Below are 22,659 nucleotides of genomic sequence, written 5' to 3'. Positions count from 1 at the left end.
TGGTGAGGCCAGAAAGGAGACCACATCCCGCTTCACAACAGTAAAGTATCACTGTTCTTTTATGAAAATGTAAATAGTTACTGTTTGTTCTTTTGTTCCTGTTGCTGCTAAACCCGTCCAGGGTAAACTTTAAAAAGGTGACCCCTTTGTTGACCCGGGGTCACTATTGTTGTTTTCTTGAAGTTCTGCACAAAGTTACACAAACTGCAGTAATCATGGACTGTGCATGATTCAAACTTTCCTGTAAATAGTTTGCACCTTCTTAAAGGTGCTTCCTACTGGTTTTAGTTAAAGACACTTTGCGAAGATGCCATTCCGGAACCTTTGCATGAACTGGTAGGCTGAGAAGAAGAGCTACCTCAGAAAGACTTGATCTCCTCTTAAAGGGGAGGTTAGAAGTGAACTTGAAAAGTGATACTGTTTCCGAACAGTAATGTTATGACGATGCTCTGAAAGAAATGTAACCGTTTTACATGAAAAGTTATATGTGTTTAATATGTTTGAAATGTGAAACTTGAATAATGTTCTTCAAAAGGAAAGATGCAGAAAGCCTGTTGAGGTAGACTAGAGTTCTGCATAATTAGAAACGTAAGAAGGTAATAATGAAGGTGAGGATAGAAGGTAAACCCTGCGTCCCCATAGAAAGTTAGTTCGTTACTAAGGACAGAAAGTGAACCCGTAGGGGTTAGAGAGTGAGTCCTTATAGGAGCCAAGCAGAGTGGGCTCCATGTTCTCAAACTGAAAGGAATGTTATGTCTATACTATGTATAGTAGAGAAAGGCAGTAGGCCCTGGCTGAACGGGGCGGTCCTGTAAAAGAAAGGAGAGGCAGTAGGTCTGGTGCCATAGGGACAGGCGGTCCTGCAGGTTCAAAAGTAGGAGAATGAAGAGTTAACTTGCCCTGTAATGTGATTATGGGAAGGCCTTTGGTAAACTAAGAGTGTATGTTTCTTAAAGGCAATGTTAATTTATTGGTCCAGAGTTTGCACTAAGTAGAATACCCGGTTGGGTAGCAGGAGTTATGTATAGCCTGTAATTTACAATGTTGACTATGTTTGTAACGTTAAAGTGTCCTCACCTCCCATAAAGGGAAGCCTGTTCAAGTATACTTATTGTTTTGCGCTCAACAAAATTGTATGTCTTTTTGCTAATCTGTATTGTTGCTTTTCTTCCCAGTCCCGGAGTACTGTGTTTAACCAGGGGGGAGTGCAGCGCCCCAGAGTCCTGGTCGTTGCAGTACTGTGGCTCCGCCACTAAGGGGAGCCATGGTGCGTTCGATGGCACTGAAGGAGTTCCTCTGAACAGGTATCACAGACACCAATATGTTTCACAGCAGGGCCTCCGGGGGGAGCTAAGGGTGCTATTCATTAGGCCACTCCCCACCATAGTGGGTAAACTGGGGGTCAGGCAGGAAGTTAGACAGAACGCTGACTGGATTGAATGAAGCAACACCTAGTGAGAGAGGGTGTTGTGGAGGAAGAGACAGTAGGGTCTCTGCCAGGGGTGGGATCCTGGCAGAGGCTTGGCATTGGAAAGAACGTAACGGGACCGTGCCTGCTCAGCATAGCGGCGGTGCCCAAGAAAGGACTAGAAGCGAGATAGATTGTGCTGAGTGAGAAACGAGATCAAGCAGAAGGAGAATACCAGCAGGGGTTTTGTTGAAAGAGGCAGCACCTTGCTGAGGCGCATTACCGGTGGCTGGAACGCCGAGGGAGTGGAATAAGATACAGCTTTAAGCCATACTCCAAACAGCGGCAGGACAGTCAGTCTCAGGCGGGCTGTCTACCACATATCACCTATGAAGTCTTGGGGGGCAATTGCGGGAGAGGGGCGTCTCTAGGGTCCCGGAAGAACTCCAGGCCTACCTGACAAACGGGTGCCGTTCTTACTGTAACATCAGGAAGGGACAGAAGATTAGCAGAAGACCAGTTAATCGAGTTGTGAGGGAACTTAAGAAACAGACACAACAGTTGTGGGGTACTTTCCGTGAGCACAGCAGGGAAGGACTACAACACACAGCGCTAAGAAGGAAGGCACTGATTTCCACCTGTGAAGAGAACTCTGGAGGTGCCATTGGACCGGCCGGACTTGCGCAGCCTGGTGAACCGTATTCTGGACTGAGGACTCAGAGATCTCCAGTAAAGAGGTAAAGAGACTGCAACCTGGTGTCCTCGTTATTTACCGCGACCTGCACCCCACAACTGCACCGCTACACCACCCTTATCACCACTTATTTCACCGGACGTCCCCCAATGACGGACAGGGCCACGGACCGGGTCTAGCCACCGTGACAACCCCAGGACTGAGACCTAGAGGCCCGGCTCCGGGTACCCCTCGGCCCTGCGGCGGTGTGGGGGCGCTCCACATACAGAGAAGGGGAGATGAGCCATGCATACGGGGGGGATGGGAGATGAGCCAGAGCCACCCATGCATACAGGGAAGGGGAGATGAGCCATGCATACAGGGGGGATGGGAGATGAGCCAGAGCCACCCATGCATACAGAGAGGGGGAGATGAGCCATGCATGGAGGAGGCCAGGGGGGAGAGATGAGCCATGCAAGATGGAAGCCGATGAGCCACGCATACAGGGGGGGATGGGAGATGAGCCAGAGCCACCCATGCATACAGGGAGGGGGAGATGAGCCACGCATACAGGGGGGGGAATGGGAGATGAGCCAGAGCCACCCTACAGGGAGGGGGAGATGAGCCACGCATACAGGGAGGGGGGGGAAGATGAGCCACTTATGCATACAGGGAGGGGAAGATGAGCCACGCATACAGGGAGGGGGGAAGATGAGCCACCCATGCATACAGGGAGGGGGAGATGAGCCACACATACAGGGAGGGGGGGAAGATGAGCCACCCATGCATACAGGGAGGGGGAGATGAGCCATGCATACAGGGAGGGGGGGAGATGACTGAGCCACCCATGCATACAGGGAGGGGGAGATGAGCCATGCATACAGGAGAGGGGAGTCGGGAGAGATGAGTCATGCATGATGGGAGCGGGGAGCAGATGAGCCATGCATACAGGGAGGAGGGGGAGATGAGCCATGCATACAGGATGGGAGGGGGGAGATGAGCGATACATACAGGGAGGGGGGGGAGAGATGAGCCATGCATGATGGGAGCGGGGAGCAGATGAGCCATGCATACAGGGAGGAGGGGGAGATGAGCCATGCATACAGGATGGGAGGGGGGAGATGAGCCACACATACAGGGAGGGGGGGAAGATGAGCCACCCATGCATACAGGGAGGCGGAGATGAGCCACGCATACAGGGAGGGGGGGGGGAGATGAGCCACCCATGCATACAGGAAGGGGGAGATGAGCCACGCATACAGGGAGGGGGGGAGATGAATGAGCCACCCATGCATACAGGGAGGGGGAGATGAGCCACACATACAGGGAGTGGGGAGATGAGCCACCCATGCATACAGGAGGGAGATGAGCCATGCATATAGGAGGGGGGAGTCGGGAGAGATGAGCCATGCATGATGGGAGCGGGGAGCCGATGAGCCATGCATACAGAAAGGAGGGGGAGATGAGCCATGCATACAGGATGGGAGGGGGGAGATGAGCCATACATACAGGGAGGGGGGGAGAGATGAGCCATGCATGATGGGAGCGGGGAGCAGATGAGCCATGCATACAGGGAGGAGGGAGAGATGAGCCATGCATACAGGATGGGAGGGGGGAGATGAGCCATACATACAGGGGGGGGGAGAGATGAGCCATGCATGATGGGAGCGGGGAACAGATGAGCCATGCATATGGGGGGGAGATGAGCCATGCCTACAGGATTAAACAGTATGCATGGAGCATCATTTGTGGCCATTATACAGTATTGAGCATCATGTGTGGCCATTATACAGTATGGAGCATCATTCCAAACACCTCATGAAGTACAACATCACAATGATTGTAATAACAAATGTAAATAACACTGGTCAACAGCATTTTTGGTGCCAAAGATATTTCATCGAATTTAGGGTATTTTTGGGGTGCTGATTCTGAATATGTCATCAGTTTTGCCAGATTGGCTCAAGTTTTTGAGATTTTTGGTATCTTATTTATAGCACTTGTTGGTAAATGCGACGCATCATCTCATTAATTTCTTTGGATTAGTACTTGAACTGAGCAGTTCTCAATATAGTTTTGTGTTAATTAGTGTTCTAAAAGTTTGTTCATAGCTTGATTTTTGCACTAACTTTATGTTGTTGTCTGTTTTCCAGTGAAAAGCATGAACTCATCAAGAAGAAGTTGTCTTAATGATCCAGACTCATTCTGTTACATTTGTGGTGAATACACACTGCCAAAACATAGAAGAAACATAACAGACTTCGTAAAAAAAAGTGTATTTTGCCTATTTTGGGGTTATGCTTGGGGACCAAGACAAGTTTTGGGCACCACACATAGTGTGCAAAGCATGTATCGAATTATTACGAAAATGGAGCAAAGGACAAAGAAAAAGCTTCAAATTTGGTGTTCCAATGGTGTGGAGAGAGCCAAAAAATCATCATGATGACTGTTATTTATGGTAAACACAGGTACAGGCACATCTTCACAATGAGGGACAGGCCTTCTTGCAGATTCCATGTTACTCCCATTTTCGTTTCTTATGCTTATTGAATCCTTGCACTTGCACTGCACAGAAATAACAGTCATCATGATGATTTTTTGGCTCTCTCCACACCATTGGAACACCAAATTTGAAGCTTTTTCTTTGTCCTTTGCTCCATTTTCGTAATAATTCGATACATGCTTTGCACACTATGTGTGGTGCCCAAAACTTGTCTTGGTCCCCAAGCATAACCCCAAAATAGGCAAAATACACTTTTTTTACGAAGTCTGTTATGTTTCTTCTATGTTTTGGCAGTGTGTATTCACCACAAATGTAACAGAATGAGTCTGGATCGTTAAGACAACTTCTTCTTGATGAGTTCATGCTTTTCACTGGAAAACAGACAACAACATAAAGTTAGTGCAAAAATCAAGCTATGAACAAACTTTTAGAACACTAATTAACACAAAACTATATTGAGAACTGCTCAGTTCAAGTACTAATCCAAAGAAATTAATGAGATGATGCGTCGCATTTACCAACAAGTGCTATAAATAAGATACCAAAAATGTCAAAAACTTGAGCCAATCTGGCAAAACTGATAGCATATTCAGAATCAGCACCCCAAAAATACCCCAAATTCATTAAAATATTTTGGACACCAGAAAAAAAAATTTTTTTTGTTGACCTGTGTAATCTGTGATGTTTACGGACATAAATGGAAAAAATGTCGCAAAAATAGTATGCAACCAAGAGAAACCATGACAGAAAACTTCCAATATAGTAAACATAATTTACAATAATTTTATTTATCAAATCATTTAAAGATAGCCCCGGGGAGGACGCTCACAGATATACTCCCAGCTCTATTGGTAATTATAACAGCCCTCGGGCTATCTTTAAATGATTTGTATAATGTTTGCTGGGTTTTTGTTGATATAATAGGCCATATGGGCTAGCGTGCAATAGATTTTTATATCTGCCAAAACTATATTGTACCCATGGACCTATGCTGCTAAAATAATACATATTATATTTCTGTGAGCATTCGACTCTGACATGTGTGAGTGGGTGTACTTCCCCCCCTTTTCCTGTGTCATCTGTATCTGGTCACTTAAATAAAATTATTGTAAATTATGTTTACTATATTGGAAGTTTTCTCTAGTATGGAGCATCATGTGTAGCCATTATACAGTATGGAGCATCATGTGTTGCCTTTATACAGTATGGAGCACTGTGTGGCTATTATACAGTATGGAGCACTGTGTGGCCATTATACAGTATGGAGCACTGTGTGGCCATTATACAGTATGGAGCATCATGTGAGGCCTTTATACAGTATGGAGCACTGTGTGGCCATTATACAGTATGGAGCACTGTGTGGCCATTATACAGTATGGAGCATCATGTGTGGCCATGTGTGGCCATTATACAGTATAGAGCATCATGTGGGGCCATTGTACAGTATGGAGCATCATGTGTGGCCATTATACAGTATGGAGCACTGTGTGGCCATTTTTTTAGTTTATAATTATTGTTTATGAAACAGTGTGATCAGCAGTGCTAAATGGGTGTGGTTGGGACGTGGATATGGGTGTGACTAGTTGTGAAATGGGTGTGGTTAGAGGCGTGGCCTAAAATTTGCCGCAGCGCGCATAGCACGCCGCAAACTTTATCCCTCTTACACCTCCTTTAAAAGTTGGGAGGTATGGTACCGCATTTGCCGGATCACAGCAAGTGCCGCAAATGTCCGAAAATCCCTTAGGGAATGAATGAGGCCAAACGCAGCGTTGCCGTAAGTGATCCATTACGCAGCAGATGTGAAAAAACTGCCGGATCTGCTGCCAAAGGCTATTTTCACATCAGCGATTTTTGCCAAAAGTCACTCCTGATAGTGTCATACTCACCAAAGGGGGAGGCAGCACTAAAAGTACCTAGGGAAGCATAAACTCTAAATACGGCCCTGATTAAAAGGTACATAAAATATAAGAAACAAGTACAAGTGATGTTACTAAGTGAGTGACAGACTGTTATTCTATATCGTGTTCAGAGCACATATCTATTAAAGAGAATCTTTCACCAGGTTTTTGCTGTGTAATCTGAGAGCAGTATGATGTAGGGGCAGAGAACTTGGTTTCAGAGATGTGTCACTTACTGTGCTACTTGCTGCAGTATTGATAAAATAAATAAACTGTTTTCTCTGCTGCAGATATAGCAGTGCTCTGAGTGCCGAGCTGTGTATACCCCGCCCACACACTGAGTGACAGGTTTCTGTGTACACTATGCATAGGCAGAAAGCTGCAAATCAGTGGTGGGGATGCATTTATATAGACCTCTTGAATATGGAGGACTACATGGCACCAGGCAACTAGTCCTTTAGGGACAATCTTCTGCTGAAAAAAGTATGATATTATCAAAACTGCAGCATGCAGCCCAGTAAGTGACACATCACTGGAATCAGGGTCTCTGTCTCTAAATCAAGCTGCTCTCGGCTTACATAACAAAAACCTGCTGATAGATTTCCTTTAAGACTGCCCACTGGACTAAATGGCTAGGTGTATAGTAACATGTGCTTCGTAGCAAGTGTGTAACTTATATGGTAGCTTACATTCAGAACATTATCATATTTAATTTTATTTTGTTTTGTTTCAGAAGAGGCATGCCGTAGCTTTATCGAACTATCTCCAGATTCCGAAAAAGGTATATACGATCTGTACTTTTATAATAACATTACATAAAATAATGCATGCTAGTATGGCTATACACTATTATACAAAAGTCAGAGAGGATACGCTTTATATACTTATACAAATGGAAAAGATTTATCCTAGATCATTAAAACTTTGCCAAAGGAAGGCAATCAGGTAAAATAACAAAAAAATCCATGACACTAATTAATTATATACCATTGTACGATAGTTTTGATGATGTCCTGTGTACACACAAGGCAGCTGCAGCCAAACACTGGCCTCAGGGGCTGACTGCAGATTATGTTGGGGGGGCTTTAAAAATACTTTGATTAAGCTACTGCAACACCCGCTAGGGCCGTGGGGTACTCGGAACTGGGTCGCACAACTCTTAAAGGGGTGGTCACGGCAGTGGTGACCCGGTCCGTGGCCCTGAGCGCGCAATAGAAAAAAAGGGGGAAGTTCGTGAGGGATTTACGTGACGCCACTTGGGGAGTTCGTCTTTAAATGGCCGATGCTGCTTAAGGGGACCATTGGGGCCGATGGTGATGCAGCTGGGATGGCTCTGCTCCCCACAGGTGGAGTGGGGCCCCAGGGCTACCGGTACAGTTTTGTAAGGGGATTGTGGACGTTTGGGTGCAGGACTGAGGGTGCAGGAAAACTAGAGGATACAAGGGTTGTAGTTTTCTTAAACTTTAATCCCAGGTTGCAGGTGCCGTCCAGGGCACAAGTCACAGCTGGTGATGGAGATCTGGGCAGCCTGGAAGCAATTCAGAGTCCACCTAGCCAGGTTGATTTGGAGGCCTTCCTTCTGTGCTGTTCTCTGGGTGCTTGGTGCTTTTAGTTCTCCTCAAGGCCCTCTCTCAGTCTGTCCACTAAGTGAAACATTACTCGCATGGCAGGCAGCTTGAGCCTGTTCCAAGTGTCACTCGCTCGTGGTGACTCCAGGCTCTCGTATGCTGCTGTGCCTCCGGATATCAGCTGGGGCCATGAGACCTGCAATCTCCTGTCCTCTGGATTTGGTTGCGGGACCTGCAGTTCCCACACAACCATGGACTCCGATGTCCAATATTCTGCGCTCAGCATTGGGGTGAGCTCAGTCGCAGCTCCAATCCCTCAGGTTCTCCTCACTTCTTGACTCTTCATCCTTCTCTGTCTGTTCCCTCACACTGACTAAAACTAACTAACCCCACCTCCAGACCAGAACTGATAGGGAAGTTCCCCTGAAAACCGGGTTAGAGCTCCCCCTTCTGGTTTGGAGTCAGGAAAAGTGTTGGATGCGGACATCAGCTGGTAAGGGGACCCCTCTTTGCTTCCAGGCATGGCATCACCCCCTTGAGGAAGGCAATGCCACTGTGGCAACCGGACTCCTGGGGTGCCACACTACTGCAAAACCTTGCACTAAGTTCCTGCAATGTGACGAGTATTTGGTGCGGTGTTTTTGATGCATGTATTTTTGCAGTGCAAAAGCGCAGCGTCTTCCAGCTCCGGCTCCAGCAAAGGATAGGATTTATAGAAATCTCATGCCCACTGTGCTTCTTTTTTTACATTGCGGAAAGTGACCTACGGTGCGTGTTTGAAATCCATAACATGTTAATTTCTATTGCAATAAATATGTATTTTACTTTCAGATTTTTACTGTAAATTTAAATGAGATGAGGAAAATACACAATTAAAAAAACATATGCAGCGCCCCAAAGTCCTGGCCGTTGCAGTAATGTCATTTTCCTCTAGGGGAGAGTGATATTACATTTGGAGGCAAAGAAGGACAATTGCATCCAGGTATCACAAACATGCAACACATTTCACACTCCAGGCCACCAGGGGGAGCTCTGCTCCTATTTATTAGGTCACTCCCCACATAGGTAAAACTGGTTGCCTGTAGGGAAAGTTAGTTAGTTGCTGGCTGAGCTCTGCTCAGGTACTTGGTCCCTGACAGGGGTGCGATCCTGTCAGAGATCGAAGAAGGACACGGAGCTGTGCATGCCCTCAGAGCTGCAGCTTCTAGAAAGAGACATTGAAGGAGAACTATTGCAGAGAGGGTGAAGGAAGTCATAGCAAAGGAGTGGACACCAGAAGGGGACCAGCCCTACACAGGCTGCCTCCTTCTGAGGCGCAGGATCCCGGTAGCCAGAACACCGAGGGAGCAACAACGCTTTATGCCTTGCTCCAGAGACCGGCAGGACAGCTAATTTCACGTTACCTGTCCACCCTACACCCAGGAGGCATGGTGGCACTGCTTAGAGGCTATGGCATGATAGAGTCCCTATAAACCGCCTCAAGCCACCAGTCATACGGGTTTGTCCTATCCTATACGGGGGACAGAGAGAGAGACATTACATCTGTGAGGACCTTATGTGAAGCCACACCACAGCACTAGAGGAAGGCTACTGATTTCCACCTGGACAAGGGGACTCCGGACTTACCTCCAAACCGGCCGGACTCAGCCTACCCTATGGTCTGCTGCTCTAGACTGTGGATGCTGAAGCCTTCAGTAAAAGGTAAAGAGACTGCAACCTTGTGTCCTCGTTCTTCACTGCTCCTCTCATCATCCACCATCTACACACTGGGAATCCCTGGGGTACACTTCACCTGTGGGAAGGTATACCATCTAGCTGCCATAACATCACCCCAGCAGACCCCTAAAGCAGCGTCGGTCCGAATACCACAGGTGGCCCTGACCGAATACCACAGGTGGCCCTGACCGAATACCACAGGTGGCGTCACGAACATTCCCCTTAAAGACCTTTCCCTTTTACACGGACGTCCCAGGGACACGGACCAGGTCAGCCACTGTGACATCCCCCTGTGAACCGAAGGACCCAGTACCGAGTACCCCACTGCCCTACGGGGGCGCTCCACATATATATATATATATATATATATATATATATATACTGTAATATACATTGTTAGTGCTTTTCTGCAGCATAAACACACTAAAAAACATGTGTAATCCCGCATTGCTGTATCAATAAAGTGTTAACAAACTGACGTAACAGAAAGTTTCTAAAACAATGCAGTTTTATCTAATACATGACATACCAAAGAGACAAAAAAGCAGCTGAAAAAATGCAATAAAAATGTATGTAAAAAAATGCTTTAAATATGCAATGAAGAAATGCAAGCAACATAATTCAGCTCATTAGTGTTGAAATGCTGTGGAAAAAGTGCAACACCAAATACTCATTGTGACAATTTAGCCTTAGGATACCTGCATGTTTTATTGCGTTTTCTTGTGATATTTTTTTTTTCACTTTTTTCCTCTGTGGTTTAAAAAAAATGGCTTTGTTTTGGATACTTACTGTCACTAAGCTTTAATAAAACTTTATTGATACAGTCATGTGCAGATTACATGTGTTTTTAATGCGTTTCCGCTGCCAAAACACAATAAAATACATATGTGGTTTATATGTGCAGACTTTCCACATCTCATTCAAGTCACTGGGGAAAATCTGCAAATAAAATGCATATTTACCGCAAAAGAAATTGACATGAGAATTTCAATAATGCATTACATAGTGATTTGCGTAGCATTAACTCCTTCACCCCCGAGCCTGTTTTCACCATCATGACGAGGCCAAATTTTCAATTCTGATCAGTGTAACTTTTTGTGGTAATAACTCTGGAACACTTCAATGGATCACAGTTATTCTGAAACTATTTTTTCATGACATATTGTACTTCATAATAGTGGTAAAATTTAATTGCTATGACTTGCGTTTATTTGCAAACCCAAGATTTGGTGAAAATTTGGAAACTTTAGCAATTTTCAAACTTTTAATTTTTATGCCCTTAAATCAGAGTCATGTCACACAAAATACCGTATATACTCGAGTATAAGCCGAGATTTTCAGCCCACTATTTTGGGCTGAAAGTAACCCTCTCGGCTTATACTCGAGTCATACCCAGGGGTCGGCAGGGGAGGGGGAGCCGGGCTGTGTAATAATACTCACCTGCTCCAGGCGCGGTCCCTGCATGCCTTTTCCCCGGCGCTGGCAGCTTCTTCCTGTAGGGAGCGGTCACATGGAATCGCTCATTACATATATATATTATATCAGTAATGAATATGAACCCCACTCCCATAGGGGTGGAGCCGCATATTCATTACTGTAATGAACGGTACCATGTGACCGCTCACTACAGGAAGAAGCTGCCAGGGAACAGACGTGCAGCGACGGCACCAGGAGCAGGTGAGTATGATGGGGGGCAGTGCGCGATATTCACCTGCTCCTCGTTCCACCGTCGGCGCCGCTGCGTCTTCCGCATCCTCTGCAGTGACGCTGAGGTCAGAGGGCGCGATGACGCGATTAGTGCGTGCCGCCCTCTGCCTGAACGTTGGTGCTGCGGATGGGAAGACACAGCGGCGGTCAGTGGTGGAACGAGGAGCAGGTGAATATAGCAAGTGCCGGGGGCCTGAGCAAAGAGAGGTATGTGATTTTTTTTTTTTTTTTTTAATCACAGCAACAGCATATGGGGCAAATATCTCTATGGAGCATCTTATGGGGCCATGTGCAGCGTTATATGGGGCAAATATCTGTATGGAGCATCTTATGGGGCCATGTGCAGCATTATATGGGGCAAATATCTGTATGGAGCATCTTATGGGGCCATAGTCAGCATTTGTGCAGCATTATATGGGGCAATTATCTGTATGGAGCATCTTATGGGGCCATGTGCAGCATTATATGGGGCAAATATCTGTATGGAGCATCTTATGAGGCCATGTGCAGCATTATATGGGGCAAATATCTGTATGGAGCATCTTATGGGGCCATGTGCAGCTTTATATAGGACAAATATCTGTATGGGGCCATGTGCAGCATTATATGGGGCAAATATCTGTATGGAGCATTTTATGGGGCCATGAGCAGCTGGAGCGGCCCCCAAGCGCAGGGCAGCGGGGTACTCGGTACCGGGTCCCTCGGTTCTGGGGATGTCACGGTGGCCTGACCCGGTCCATGGCCCTGCTAAGGGGCGCCCAATTAAAGATGTAGGTGACGGTGTAGGTCGCAGTAAATAACGAGGACACAGTGTTGCAGTCTCTTTACCTTTTTACTGAAGGCTTCGGCATCCGCAATCCAGAGCACTGCTAACAGGGCTGGCTGAGACCGGCCGGTCCGAAGGCACATCCAGAGTTCCCTTTGCAGGTGGAAATCAGTAGCCTTCCTACCAGCGCCTGTGTGTTGTAGTACCTCCCTGCTGAGCACCACGGGATAGTCCTCACAACTGTCGTGTTTGTTTCTATTCTTTCTCTCCGTCCCCCAGATGATATAGATAGGACGCACCCGTATGACGGGGTAGGCCTGGAGTTATTTTATAGGGACCCTAGAGACGCCCCTCTCCCACAATTGCCTCCGTTGTCTTCATTAGGTGTAAAAGGTGAGACGGCCAACCTAAAGTTAACTGCCCTGCCGTAGTTCAAAGTAATGCGTAGAGCCTATTACTTCCTCGGTGCTCCGGCCACCGGCTACGCGCCTCAGAAGGATGTTGCCGATCTTGAGGCACGACTCCTTCTGGTTCTATAGCCTTTGTGCTGTGATCTCACTTCTCCACAATACACTTCGCTTCGTGTTCTTTCTTAGGAGACTGCCGCTATAAGGTACAGGCACAGCTCCGTGACAATCTGTCTGTGCTAGACCGCTGTCAGGATCCCACCCCTGACAGGTCCTCTCCTGAACTCTCCCGGGCTGTTTTCTGCCTAACTTCCTATCCAACCCCCAGTTTTACCCATGTGTGAGGAGTGACCTTTTGCTCCCCCTGGCGGCCGGAGTGTGAAGTGTAATGTGTGACTGTGATACCTGGCAAGGTGACCTCTTTTAGTGCAATCAGACGTACCATCACTTTCCCTGGTGGAAGAGCGACGCCACTGCAACGACCAGACTCTGGGCCGCTGCACTCCCCCGTTAAATCCAGTACTCCCGGACTGGGAAAAGAAGAACAACAATACATGTTAGCAAAAGACATACAAAATTTTGAAATGCTATGAACAAGTAAATGCTATAAACAAGTAAATACAACAGTGCTTCCCTTTATGGGAGGTGAGGACACTTGAACGTTGCGAAAGCCTTGGTCATGCACAGTTCATAACTCCCAGTTCAATGGGTGCAACTTTGAAACAGCAGGGATCCCGGGTAAACAAAGGGATCCCTTTTGAAAGCTTTGGAGCAATTCACTGTCCATTACCCCATTGTCCATTTTTAAACCTGTAACAAAGATATTTACACCAACATTTTCAACCAAATAGCAACTATCGTTAATATTTCCAAGTTTTGTAGCGAAGTGGAGTTTGATTCTTGGTGCTACGTGTAGACCTCCGCAGTGCAGGGGTTGCTATTGGCCTAACAGGGCCCGCTGCGCTTGCTATCGCTGGTGTAGTGCACTGTCTTCTAGCTACACTTTTAGTGAGTCTGGGTAGCACTGGCATGCTGGAGCTCTCAGGGCTGCTGCTACTAATGGTGGGTATGGCAGATTCACTGATAGCAGAGGGAGGACTTGCCGGTTCAACGGTTGGCATGGCATCCTCTGGTGGGGTCTGCTGTGATTGCGGGTCCGGATGATCTGGCACCACATTTAGTTCTGGCGGTTTCAGTTGACGAAACGTTAAGACAGGTACCACGATGGCCTGATTTATTTGAGTCCAGGACTGGGGAAAATCGCCAAGAACAGTGTGTATCATCTTCTCCTCTTCTACAGGTGGAAAGGTTCTTGGATCTGTTTCCCTCTCTCTCAACTTATCAGGGCATATTTTAAGGTGGTCTCTGGATATTGCCGTTGAGGTTTCCCCTCCATCTTTGCCGATGAGACAGACCTTCGTATTGTCAAAATCGGATGGCAGGATGGTATACGGTTCCGCTTCCCATTGGTCGTCAAGCTTGTGTAATCTCCTCTTTCGTTTGAGTACTTGCTCACCGGGTGACAAGGGAATCGCAGGAGCATGCTGGTTGTAGTCCCTTTCTTGTTTTTGTCTGGCTTGGGTTTTGGTGGACGTCCTGGCCGTTAGATCTTTGACAGGCAGAACTACATGGAATCTAGAGTAGTGATCCACGATGGTAAGAGCGTAGACATAGCCTGACCGGCTAGGTGTTAGCTTCACATGATCTAGCGCGACCAGTTCGAGCGGCCGTTTGGTGATGATAGGCTGCAAGGGAGCCCGTTGGCTATCACGGTACTTCCTGCGTAGGCTACATGGGTCACACTCTCGACACCACTTCTCGATGGCTTTCTTCATGCCAATCCAGTAGAACCTCCCACGGAGTAGCCTCTCCAACTTCCTCCATCCGAAGTGTCCTGCCCCATCGTGGTATTCTCCCAGAACCATTGGCGCATCTTGCCTTGGGACCACTATCTGCCATACCAATTCATGGGTACGTGGGTCGATGCTTCTCTGGCACAGCTTACCATCGTGAATAAACAGTTTGCCTCTCCCCTTCCACAGCTGTTGTGTCTCTTGTGGATCATCCGGGCCGGGATGCAAACCTGCCTGCGTCAGGAGCTCTTTCACCCGACGGACCACGGGGTCACCATCCTGGGTCTCTGCCCATCCGTGGTAGGGCAGAGGATTCAGCGTGGCGTCCTGCTTGTTCTTGCGCCTGTTCTCCACATGATGGGAACACTGGGTGGCCTTGGGGCGATGGAAACTGGCAGCTCTACCTCTTCAAGTGCCTCCGGGTCTTCCCCCACTTCTGGCAAGTTGGGCATCCGGGACAATGCATCGGCATTCGCATTCTTGTGCCCTGCCCGGTACTTGATGGTGAAGTCGTAATTGGACAGCCGGACCATCCACCGCTGTTCCAAGGCACCGAGTTTTGCTATGTCCAAATGCGTTAGTGGATTATTATATGTGAAGTCGGTGAATTTTGCTGAGGCCAGGTAGTGCTTGAACCTCTCTATCACTGCCCAAACGATGGCGAGGAATTCCAGCTTAAAGGAACTGTAGTTGTCAGTCTTCCTTTCAGTGGGACGAAGTTTCCTGCTGGCGTAAGTGATCACCCTCTCCTTGCCTTTCTGGACCTGGGACAACACGGCTCCCAGTCCCACGTTGCTGGCATCCGTATACAGCACAAACGGTTGGTCATATTCAAGGTAGGCCAGTACCTCTTCTCCCGTCAGCACTAACTTTAAGCAAGTGAACGATCCTTCCAGTCCATCGTTCCAATCAAATGGGGTATTCTTACCCTTGGTTTTCTTGGATTGGCCCACCAACAGGTCTTGCAATGGCGTGGCCTTCTTGGTGAAATCCTTAATAAACCTCCTGTAGTAGCCTACCAACGCGAGGTTGCCGGGCTTCGGACAGTCTTTGATCACAGTGACCTTGTCAGGGTCTGGGGCCACTCCTTCGGCACTCACTACCTGGCCCAGGTACTGCACCTTGGGTTTTAGCAGATGGCATTTAGACGGTTTTACCTTTAGGCCAAAGTTGGACAGGGCTTTGAACACCTCGGCCAGGTGCTTCAGAAGGTCCTCATAAGTCTTGGAGAAGACGATGACGTCGTCCAGGTATAGCAACACGGTTTCAAAGTTCTTGTGCCCTAGACAGCACTCCATCATCCTCTGGAACGTTCCCGGGGCATTGCACAATCCGAAGGGCATGTAGTTGAATTCGCAGAGACCCATCGGCGTCGTGAAGGCCATCTTTTCCTTGTCCGCCTCTGCCACGGGAACCTGCCAGTACCCACTGGTGAGATCCAAGGTAGAGAAGTAGTTAGCAGATTTTAAAGCAGCCAAGGACTCCTCTATCCTGGGCAGTGAGTATGCATCCTTATGTGTAATGCGATTTAGCTGCCTATAATCAACACACATCCTCATTGTGCCATCTTTCTTCCTAACGACGACTAATGGAGCTGCCCAGGGGCTACAACGGTCTCTCACTACCCCAGCCTCTTTCATCTCCCGCAACATGTCTTTGGCACACTGATAATGAGCTGGGGGTACAGGACGGTATCTCTCTTTTATGGGTGGATGATCTCCTGTGGGGATATGATGTTGAATCCCTTTTACCTGCCCGAAATCTAGGGGGTGCTTGCTGAATACCTGCTCATACTCATGAACCACCCTGTAGGCCCCCTGTTTCTGGTGAGGTGGGGTAGAGTCAGTGCCCGCGTGCAATTCCCTACACCAATCTTTCAGTTGCCCTGCAGAACCATTGTTCTCCGCCGGATTGGACGGGACCAAGGGTCCGGGTGCCTGTATCACACTATTATTAACAGTAAACAGTTTGGCAAGTGTGGCATATTTGGTTAGGTGGACTTCTTCCTCCCCACAGTTAAGAACACGTACTGGCACCCTCCCCTTGCGGACGTCAACCACCCCTCTGGCTGTCAGAAGGGTAGGCCAATTATCTGAATATACAGGTTCTACCAGGGCCTGATAGTCTTTACCCCAGAGGCCTATGGCTGCCCGACACCATATTAACATTTCACTCCTGGGGGGTATCGCAATGGGGTTTGAATCACTCACTGTGACACGGCCAATTTCACCACCAGTCAGCTCCACCTGCTGTCTCTGCATCAGAGCTCTGATTTCTTTCTGCAGGGCACGTTGCTCACTGTAACCAGCTGTTTCTGCTACCTGCTGTAAGACAATAACCTCTGCAAGACAATTTTCTATGACATTAGTACCAATGGTCATCATGGGATTACATTCACGTCGGTCAATATCAACAATTACAATCCCTTGGGCCTCCAATTCCACCCGCCCCACTTTAATGGTGACCTCTTTATACCCCACTTGTCGCAATGGCTGACCATTACTGGCTATTATGGTGAAATCATCATCAGGGCCATGAGTAATGTCGATGTCCTCCCAATAACGTTTATAAAGGATGTAAGGCATAGTCGCCACCTGAGAACCGGTGTCCAGCAAAGCGTTCATGGGGATACCGTCGATCACGATGGGAAGAACTGGTCGCCCTCCAATGTATTTGGTTCTCCAATTTTGCGGGCCTGATCGTCCTACTCCTGGGGGTTGGCCCTCTGCCCCAGGGGTTGCTCGTTTTAAATGACAGTGCCTTGCAAGGTGGCCCACCTGGTGGCAGCGGCGGCAGATAGGTCGTCCGTCCCGATGGAAGCGATCGTCGTCCCTGCCTCTGGTCGGCGGAATCCTCCTCTGTCGCTGCCAGGGGACATCCTCCGGTCTGGAAGCCAGCTAGATCTTCTCCTTGGGGGCCTCCTGTAGGGACTGTACGGTCCGGGCTAGGGCAGCAATGCTCTTGGTCAGCTCCTGCATCTGGAGGCGTAGTCCTGCAGAGGAATCGTCTTCCAGGATCTGGGCATCGGCCTCAGCAGAAACTGGAGCATCGGGCGCCACCTCCTGGTGGTACGTGAGAGCTTGACACCTGGGAAGTACTGCACGGCTGGGCTGTCGCTCCTGTAGCGCCTGGATGGCTTTATCTTTGAATTGCGCGAAAGTCAGGTCTGTATTCTGCATGGCCAGGAAGTGCAGTTGGGCCCTTTGGTGACTGCACAGGAGCCCCTCGATGAACCGCTCCTTCAGGAGTTTATCCTCATCTTGCATGCCGTTTGGGTCATTCTGCTTGATGGCCCGCTGTGCCTCCTGGAGATTAAGGGCATAGTCCCGTAAGCTATCCTGTGGCCTCTGCTTGCACCCATAAAACGTCAATTTAATTTCTGTAGCGGTGCGGGTGTCAAAGGTGGTTTTAAGCTTTGCAAAGACCTGCTGCGCAGTCCTCTTATCCGCGGGCGGCCAGGACTTCACTTCTCTCAGAGCCGCTCCAAAGAGTTGGCCTGTTATCATATGAACTTTCTGAGGCTCTGTCAGGAGATAAAACTCAAGCAGGCTGCAGATCCCTTCTTTAAAGTCAGTTAATGTATGTGATTCTGCAGAATATCTCGGGAGCCAGGCTGCTCCAGGTAGGTACGGCATGGAGAAGGGCATTATGGCTGCTGTAGCTGCGGCAGTATCCGGCTGGCTGCTGGGGGCGGCAAGCTCTGCAGAACCCGGCGGGGGTATAAGGCCTGCGGCTGCACCTACTGCGGGGCTCGGAGGTGCCTCTGAGTCTGCGGCTGTGACCGTCGCTTCCGCTCCTCCGGGATCAGACATGGCTGCTCCTCCCCTCTGCTAACCTGGTGGAAGTCGGGGTTCCTCTTCCGGAATCGGTACCTCACCGCGCCTTCTTGCTCCGTGCTCTTTTTGGCCGGCTCCGCCCATGAAGCTATGGCTCCTCCCCTCGTGCCCCACACGGCGCGGCGATGGCGGATTTTGGCGGCAAACAGCAATACACAGTCTTTGCAATAAATCACGATTCAGCACAATTCAGTCACAGTTCCAAGGCACACATGACCTGATTCTTCAGGCTTAAGTAGATCCTGTTCGTGACGCCAAGTTTGGAGCGGCCCCCAAGCGCAGGGCAGCGGGGTACTCGGTACCGGGTCCCTCGGTTCTGGGGATGTCACGGTGGCCTGACCCGGTCCGTGGCCCTGCTAAGGGGCGCCCAATTAAAGATGTAGATGACGGTGTAGGTCGCAGTAAATAACGATGACACAGGGTTGCAGTCTTTTAACCTTTTTACTGAAGGCTTCGGCATCCGCAATCCAGAGCACTGCTAACAGGGCTGGCTGAGACCAGCCGGTCCAAAGGCACATCCAGAGTTCCCTTTGCAGGTGGAAATCAGTAGCCTTCCTACCAGCGCCTGTGTGTTGTAGTACCTCCCTGCTGAGCACCACGGGATAGTTCTCACAACTGTCGTGTTTGTTTCTGTTCTTTCTCTCCGTCCCCCAGATAATATGGATGCACCCGTATGACGGGGTAGGCCTGGAGTTATTTTAAAGGGACCCTAGAGACGCCCCTCTCCCACAATTGCCTCCGTTGTCTTCATTAGGTGTAAAAGGTGAGAGAGCCAACCTAAAGTTAAATGCCCTGCCGTAGTTCAAAGTAATGCGTAGAGCCTATTACTTCCTCGGTGCTCCGGCCACCGGCTACGCGCCTCAGAAGGATGTTGCCGATCTTGAGGCACGACTCCTTCTGGTTCTATCGCCTTTGTGCTGTGATCTCGTTTCTCACTTCTCCACAATACACTTCGCTTCGTGTCCTTTCTTAGGAGACTGCCGCTATAAGGTACAGGCACGGCTCCGTGATGATCTGTCTGTGCTAGACCGCTGTCAGGATCCCACCCCTGACAGGTCCTCTCCCAGGCTGCTTTCTGCCTAACTTCCTATCCAACCCCCAGTTTTACCCATGTGTGAGGAGAGGCCTAGTAAATAGGACCTTTTGCTCCCCCTGGCGGCCGGAGTGTGAAGTGTAATGTGTGACTGTGATACCTGGCAAGGTGACCTCTTTTATTTTTTATTTTTTTTTCCCTTTAAATGTTTATTTTATTTTCAAAGATAACACATAACAACACAAACATAAAATATTCCAATACAAATTATAATTACAACACAAAAAAAAAAAAATTATACCGTATATACTCGAGTATAAGCCGACCCGAGTATAAGCCGACCCCCCTAATTTTGCCACAAAAAACTGGGAAAACTTATTGACTCGAGTATAAGCCTAGGGTGGAAAATGCAACAGCTACCGGTGAATTTCAAAAATAAAAATAGATGCTCCATACTGTTCATTATGGCCCCATAGCTGTGCCATATAGTGCTCTGCACCATTATTGCCCCATAGCTGTGCCATATAGTGCTCTGCACCATTATTGCCCCATAGCTGTGCCATACAGTGCTCTGCACCATTACTGCCCCATAGCTGTGCCATATAGTGCTCTGCACCATTATTGCCCCATAGCTGTGCCATACAGTGCTCTGCACCATTACTGCCCCATAGCTGTGCCATATAGTGCTCTGCACCATTATTGCCCCATAGCTGTGCCATACAGTGCTCTGCACCATTACTGCCCCATAGCTGTGCCATATAGTGCTCTGCACCATTACTGCCCCATAGCTGTGCCATATAGTGCTCTGCACCATTACTGCCCCATAGCTGTGCCATATAGTGCTCTGCACCATTACTGCCCCATAGCTGTGCCATATAGTGCTCTGCACCATTACTGCCCCATAGCTGTGCCATATAGTGCTCTGCACCGTTGCCCCATAGCTCTGCCATATAGTGCTCTGCACCGTTGCCCCATAGCTGTGCCATACAGTGCTCTGCACCATTGCCCCATAGCTCTGCCATATAGTGCTCTGCACCGTCCATTATTGCCCCATAGCTGTGCTGCTGCTGCTGCAATAAAAATAATAAAACACATACTCACCTGTCTTGCTTGCAGCTTCTCGGCGCCATCTTCCCGGCGTCTCCCTGCACTGACTGATCAGGCAGAGGGCGGCGCGCACACTATATGCGTCATCGCGCCCTCTGACCTGCACAGTCAGTGAGGAGAGAGAGACGCCAGGAAGATGGAGACAGCGCCCGGCGTGTGGAACCAGGACAGGTGAATATGACATACTTACCTGCTCCCGGCGTCCCGCTCCTTCCCCCTGCCTGTGTTCGGTGCCGCAGCCTCTTCCTCTGTCAGCGGTCACCGGCACCGCTTCATTAGAGAAATGAATAGGCGGCTCCGCCCCTATGGGAGGTGGAGCAGCCTATTCATTTCTCTAATGAGCGGTCCCACGTGACCGCTCAGGGGAAGAGGCTGCTGCACCCGGAGACCGTGGGACGGGCAGGGGGAGTGACAGGATCGCCGGGACTAGGTGAGTATGCCTCAGCGCCCTCTCCCCCTCACCCGCCGACCCTGCCACAGACCGTGACTCGAGTATAAGCCGAGGGGGCACTTTCAGCCCAAAAATTTGGGCTGAAAATCTCGGCTTATACTCGAGTATATACGGTATATATATATATATATATATATATATATATATATATATATATATATTATAACAACTGTTTTAGGACAAATGGTATTTACTCGCTGTCCAGGTTTGCCAAATCTTTGCTACCTTTTTTCTCCTAGTGCGAGACTGAGACAACATTAATTCATATTTACAATTCACATTCAGCTTTTCGGTCAGCTCTTTTAGGGTTGGAGGAAAGGTCTCCTTCCATTTTCTAGCCAACAATATTCGAGCTGCTATCAGTATATGTGATATCAACCCTCTAATTTGTTTAGGAAATATTTCCAAACCAATGTGTAAAATCACCATTGAGGGTGTGATTTGTGCCGTTACCCCTGAAATCTCCATAATCAGCTTCAACACACCGCCCCAGAAGGATAAAAGCTTCGGGCACGAGTACCAGATATGTCTCTGGTTGCCTACTTGTCCACATCCTCGCCAACATAAATGGGAGGATTGCGGATTAAATTTTGCAATTCTCTCTGGGCATAGATACCATCTCATTTGAGTCTTCTTTAATTGTTCCACGTGATTTATACAGGATGACACTCTCTTAACCTCCTTTATGCTATTTCCCCATAGTTCTAATTCTAATACCTCCCCTAACTCTAGCTCCCATTTTTCCATATAAGGCAGTTTAATCTCTTCAACTGGGTTAATTAAAGCTCTATAAAACACTGATATTCCTTTTATAGTTGGACCTGATGTTACTATGAGTTTTTCCATCTTTCCCTCTCCCATAGTGCCAGAATATCTCGCTTTTACAATTTTATTTAAAAAATTCCTAATTTGTAAATACTGATAAAAATATTTTCGTATTCCGGTATATTTATTGGCTAATTGATCAAAAGGGATAACTCCAGTGATTTCCATTATGTCTGCTAAAGTTTGTATACCCGCCCCTCGCCATTGTTGGAGGTTTAAATAAGGAATATGGGTCTCAATGGCATATATTGACAATGTTTCACATGGTATCCCTAGCAGCGAGGGTATTAACAATCTCCATAACCGGATTGCCGCCTGCATTGTTGGCAATAAGGGGGAGGTGGGTCCCATTTGAATTAACTCTGTCTCTAGCGCCAGACGCGTGGAACCCCGTCTAGAATAAAATTTTTCTATCTGCATCCATCTATGGTTTCCAGTCATCTGCCACCATTCTTTTAAACCCACTAATATTGAGGCTCTATGATATGCCATTAAATCCGGGACTCCCATCCCCCCTACTTCCATAGGTAGATATAGTGACGCCCTTGCTACGCGTGGTTTCTTATATGCCCATATATATTTACTAACTAGTAGTTGTAAATCATTAATATATTTTTTTGGTATATTTAGGGGGAGGGTCCTAAAATAATACAAAATCTTTGGTAAGGCTATCATTTTGAAAGCATTAATACGGGCTACCCAGGAAGTGGTGATTTTATGCATATCTTCTAATAAAATTTTAATTTGTGTATGTAGATTTGTAAAGTTTACTTTTATTATCTGATCTGTAGTTGTCAACATTATCCCTAAATAGGGAATTCCTTCTTTTAACCACTGAAATGAAAATAATTTCTTCATATCTTGTATGGACTCTATTGACATTGCCACTGGAAGAATTGATGATTTAT

General features: G+C 47.9%; 1 protein-coding gene across 7 annotated transcripts in view; it reads left to right on the top strand.

Moving 5' to 3' along the window:
* The window catches only part of LOC143764740 (germ cell-specific gene 1-like protein), a 156,519-nt gene that overhangs the window by 81,760 nt on the left and 52,100 nt on the right, over positions 1–22,659 (top strand). For all 7 annotated transcript variants that reach the window (XM_077250652.1, XM_077250649.1, XM_077250651.1 and 4 more), the window contains one exon: positions 7,216–7,263. In XM_077250652.1, coding sequence (XP_077106767.1) covers positions 7,216–7,263 — 48 coding nt within the window. The remainder of the gene's footprint in view (positions 1–7,215; positions 7,264–22,659) is intronic.

The sequence above is a fragment of the Ranitomeya variabilis genome, chromosome 4 (assembly GCF_051348905.1).
Source record: "Ranitomeya variabilis isolate aRanVar5 chromosome 4, aRanVar5.hap1, whole genome shotgun sequence".
Taxonomy (NCBI): domain Eukaryota; kingdom Metazoa; phylum Chordata; class Amphibia; order Anura; family Dendrobatidae; genus Ranitomeya; species Ranitomeya variabilis.
Note: the sequence above shows the minus strand (reverse complement) of the source record. Positions and strands in the feature narration are given on the sequence as shown.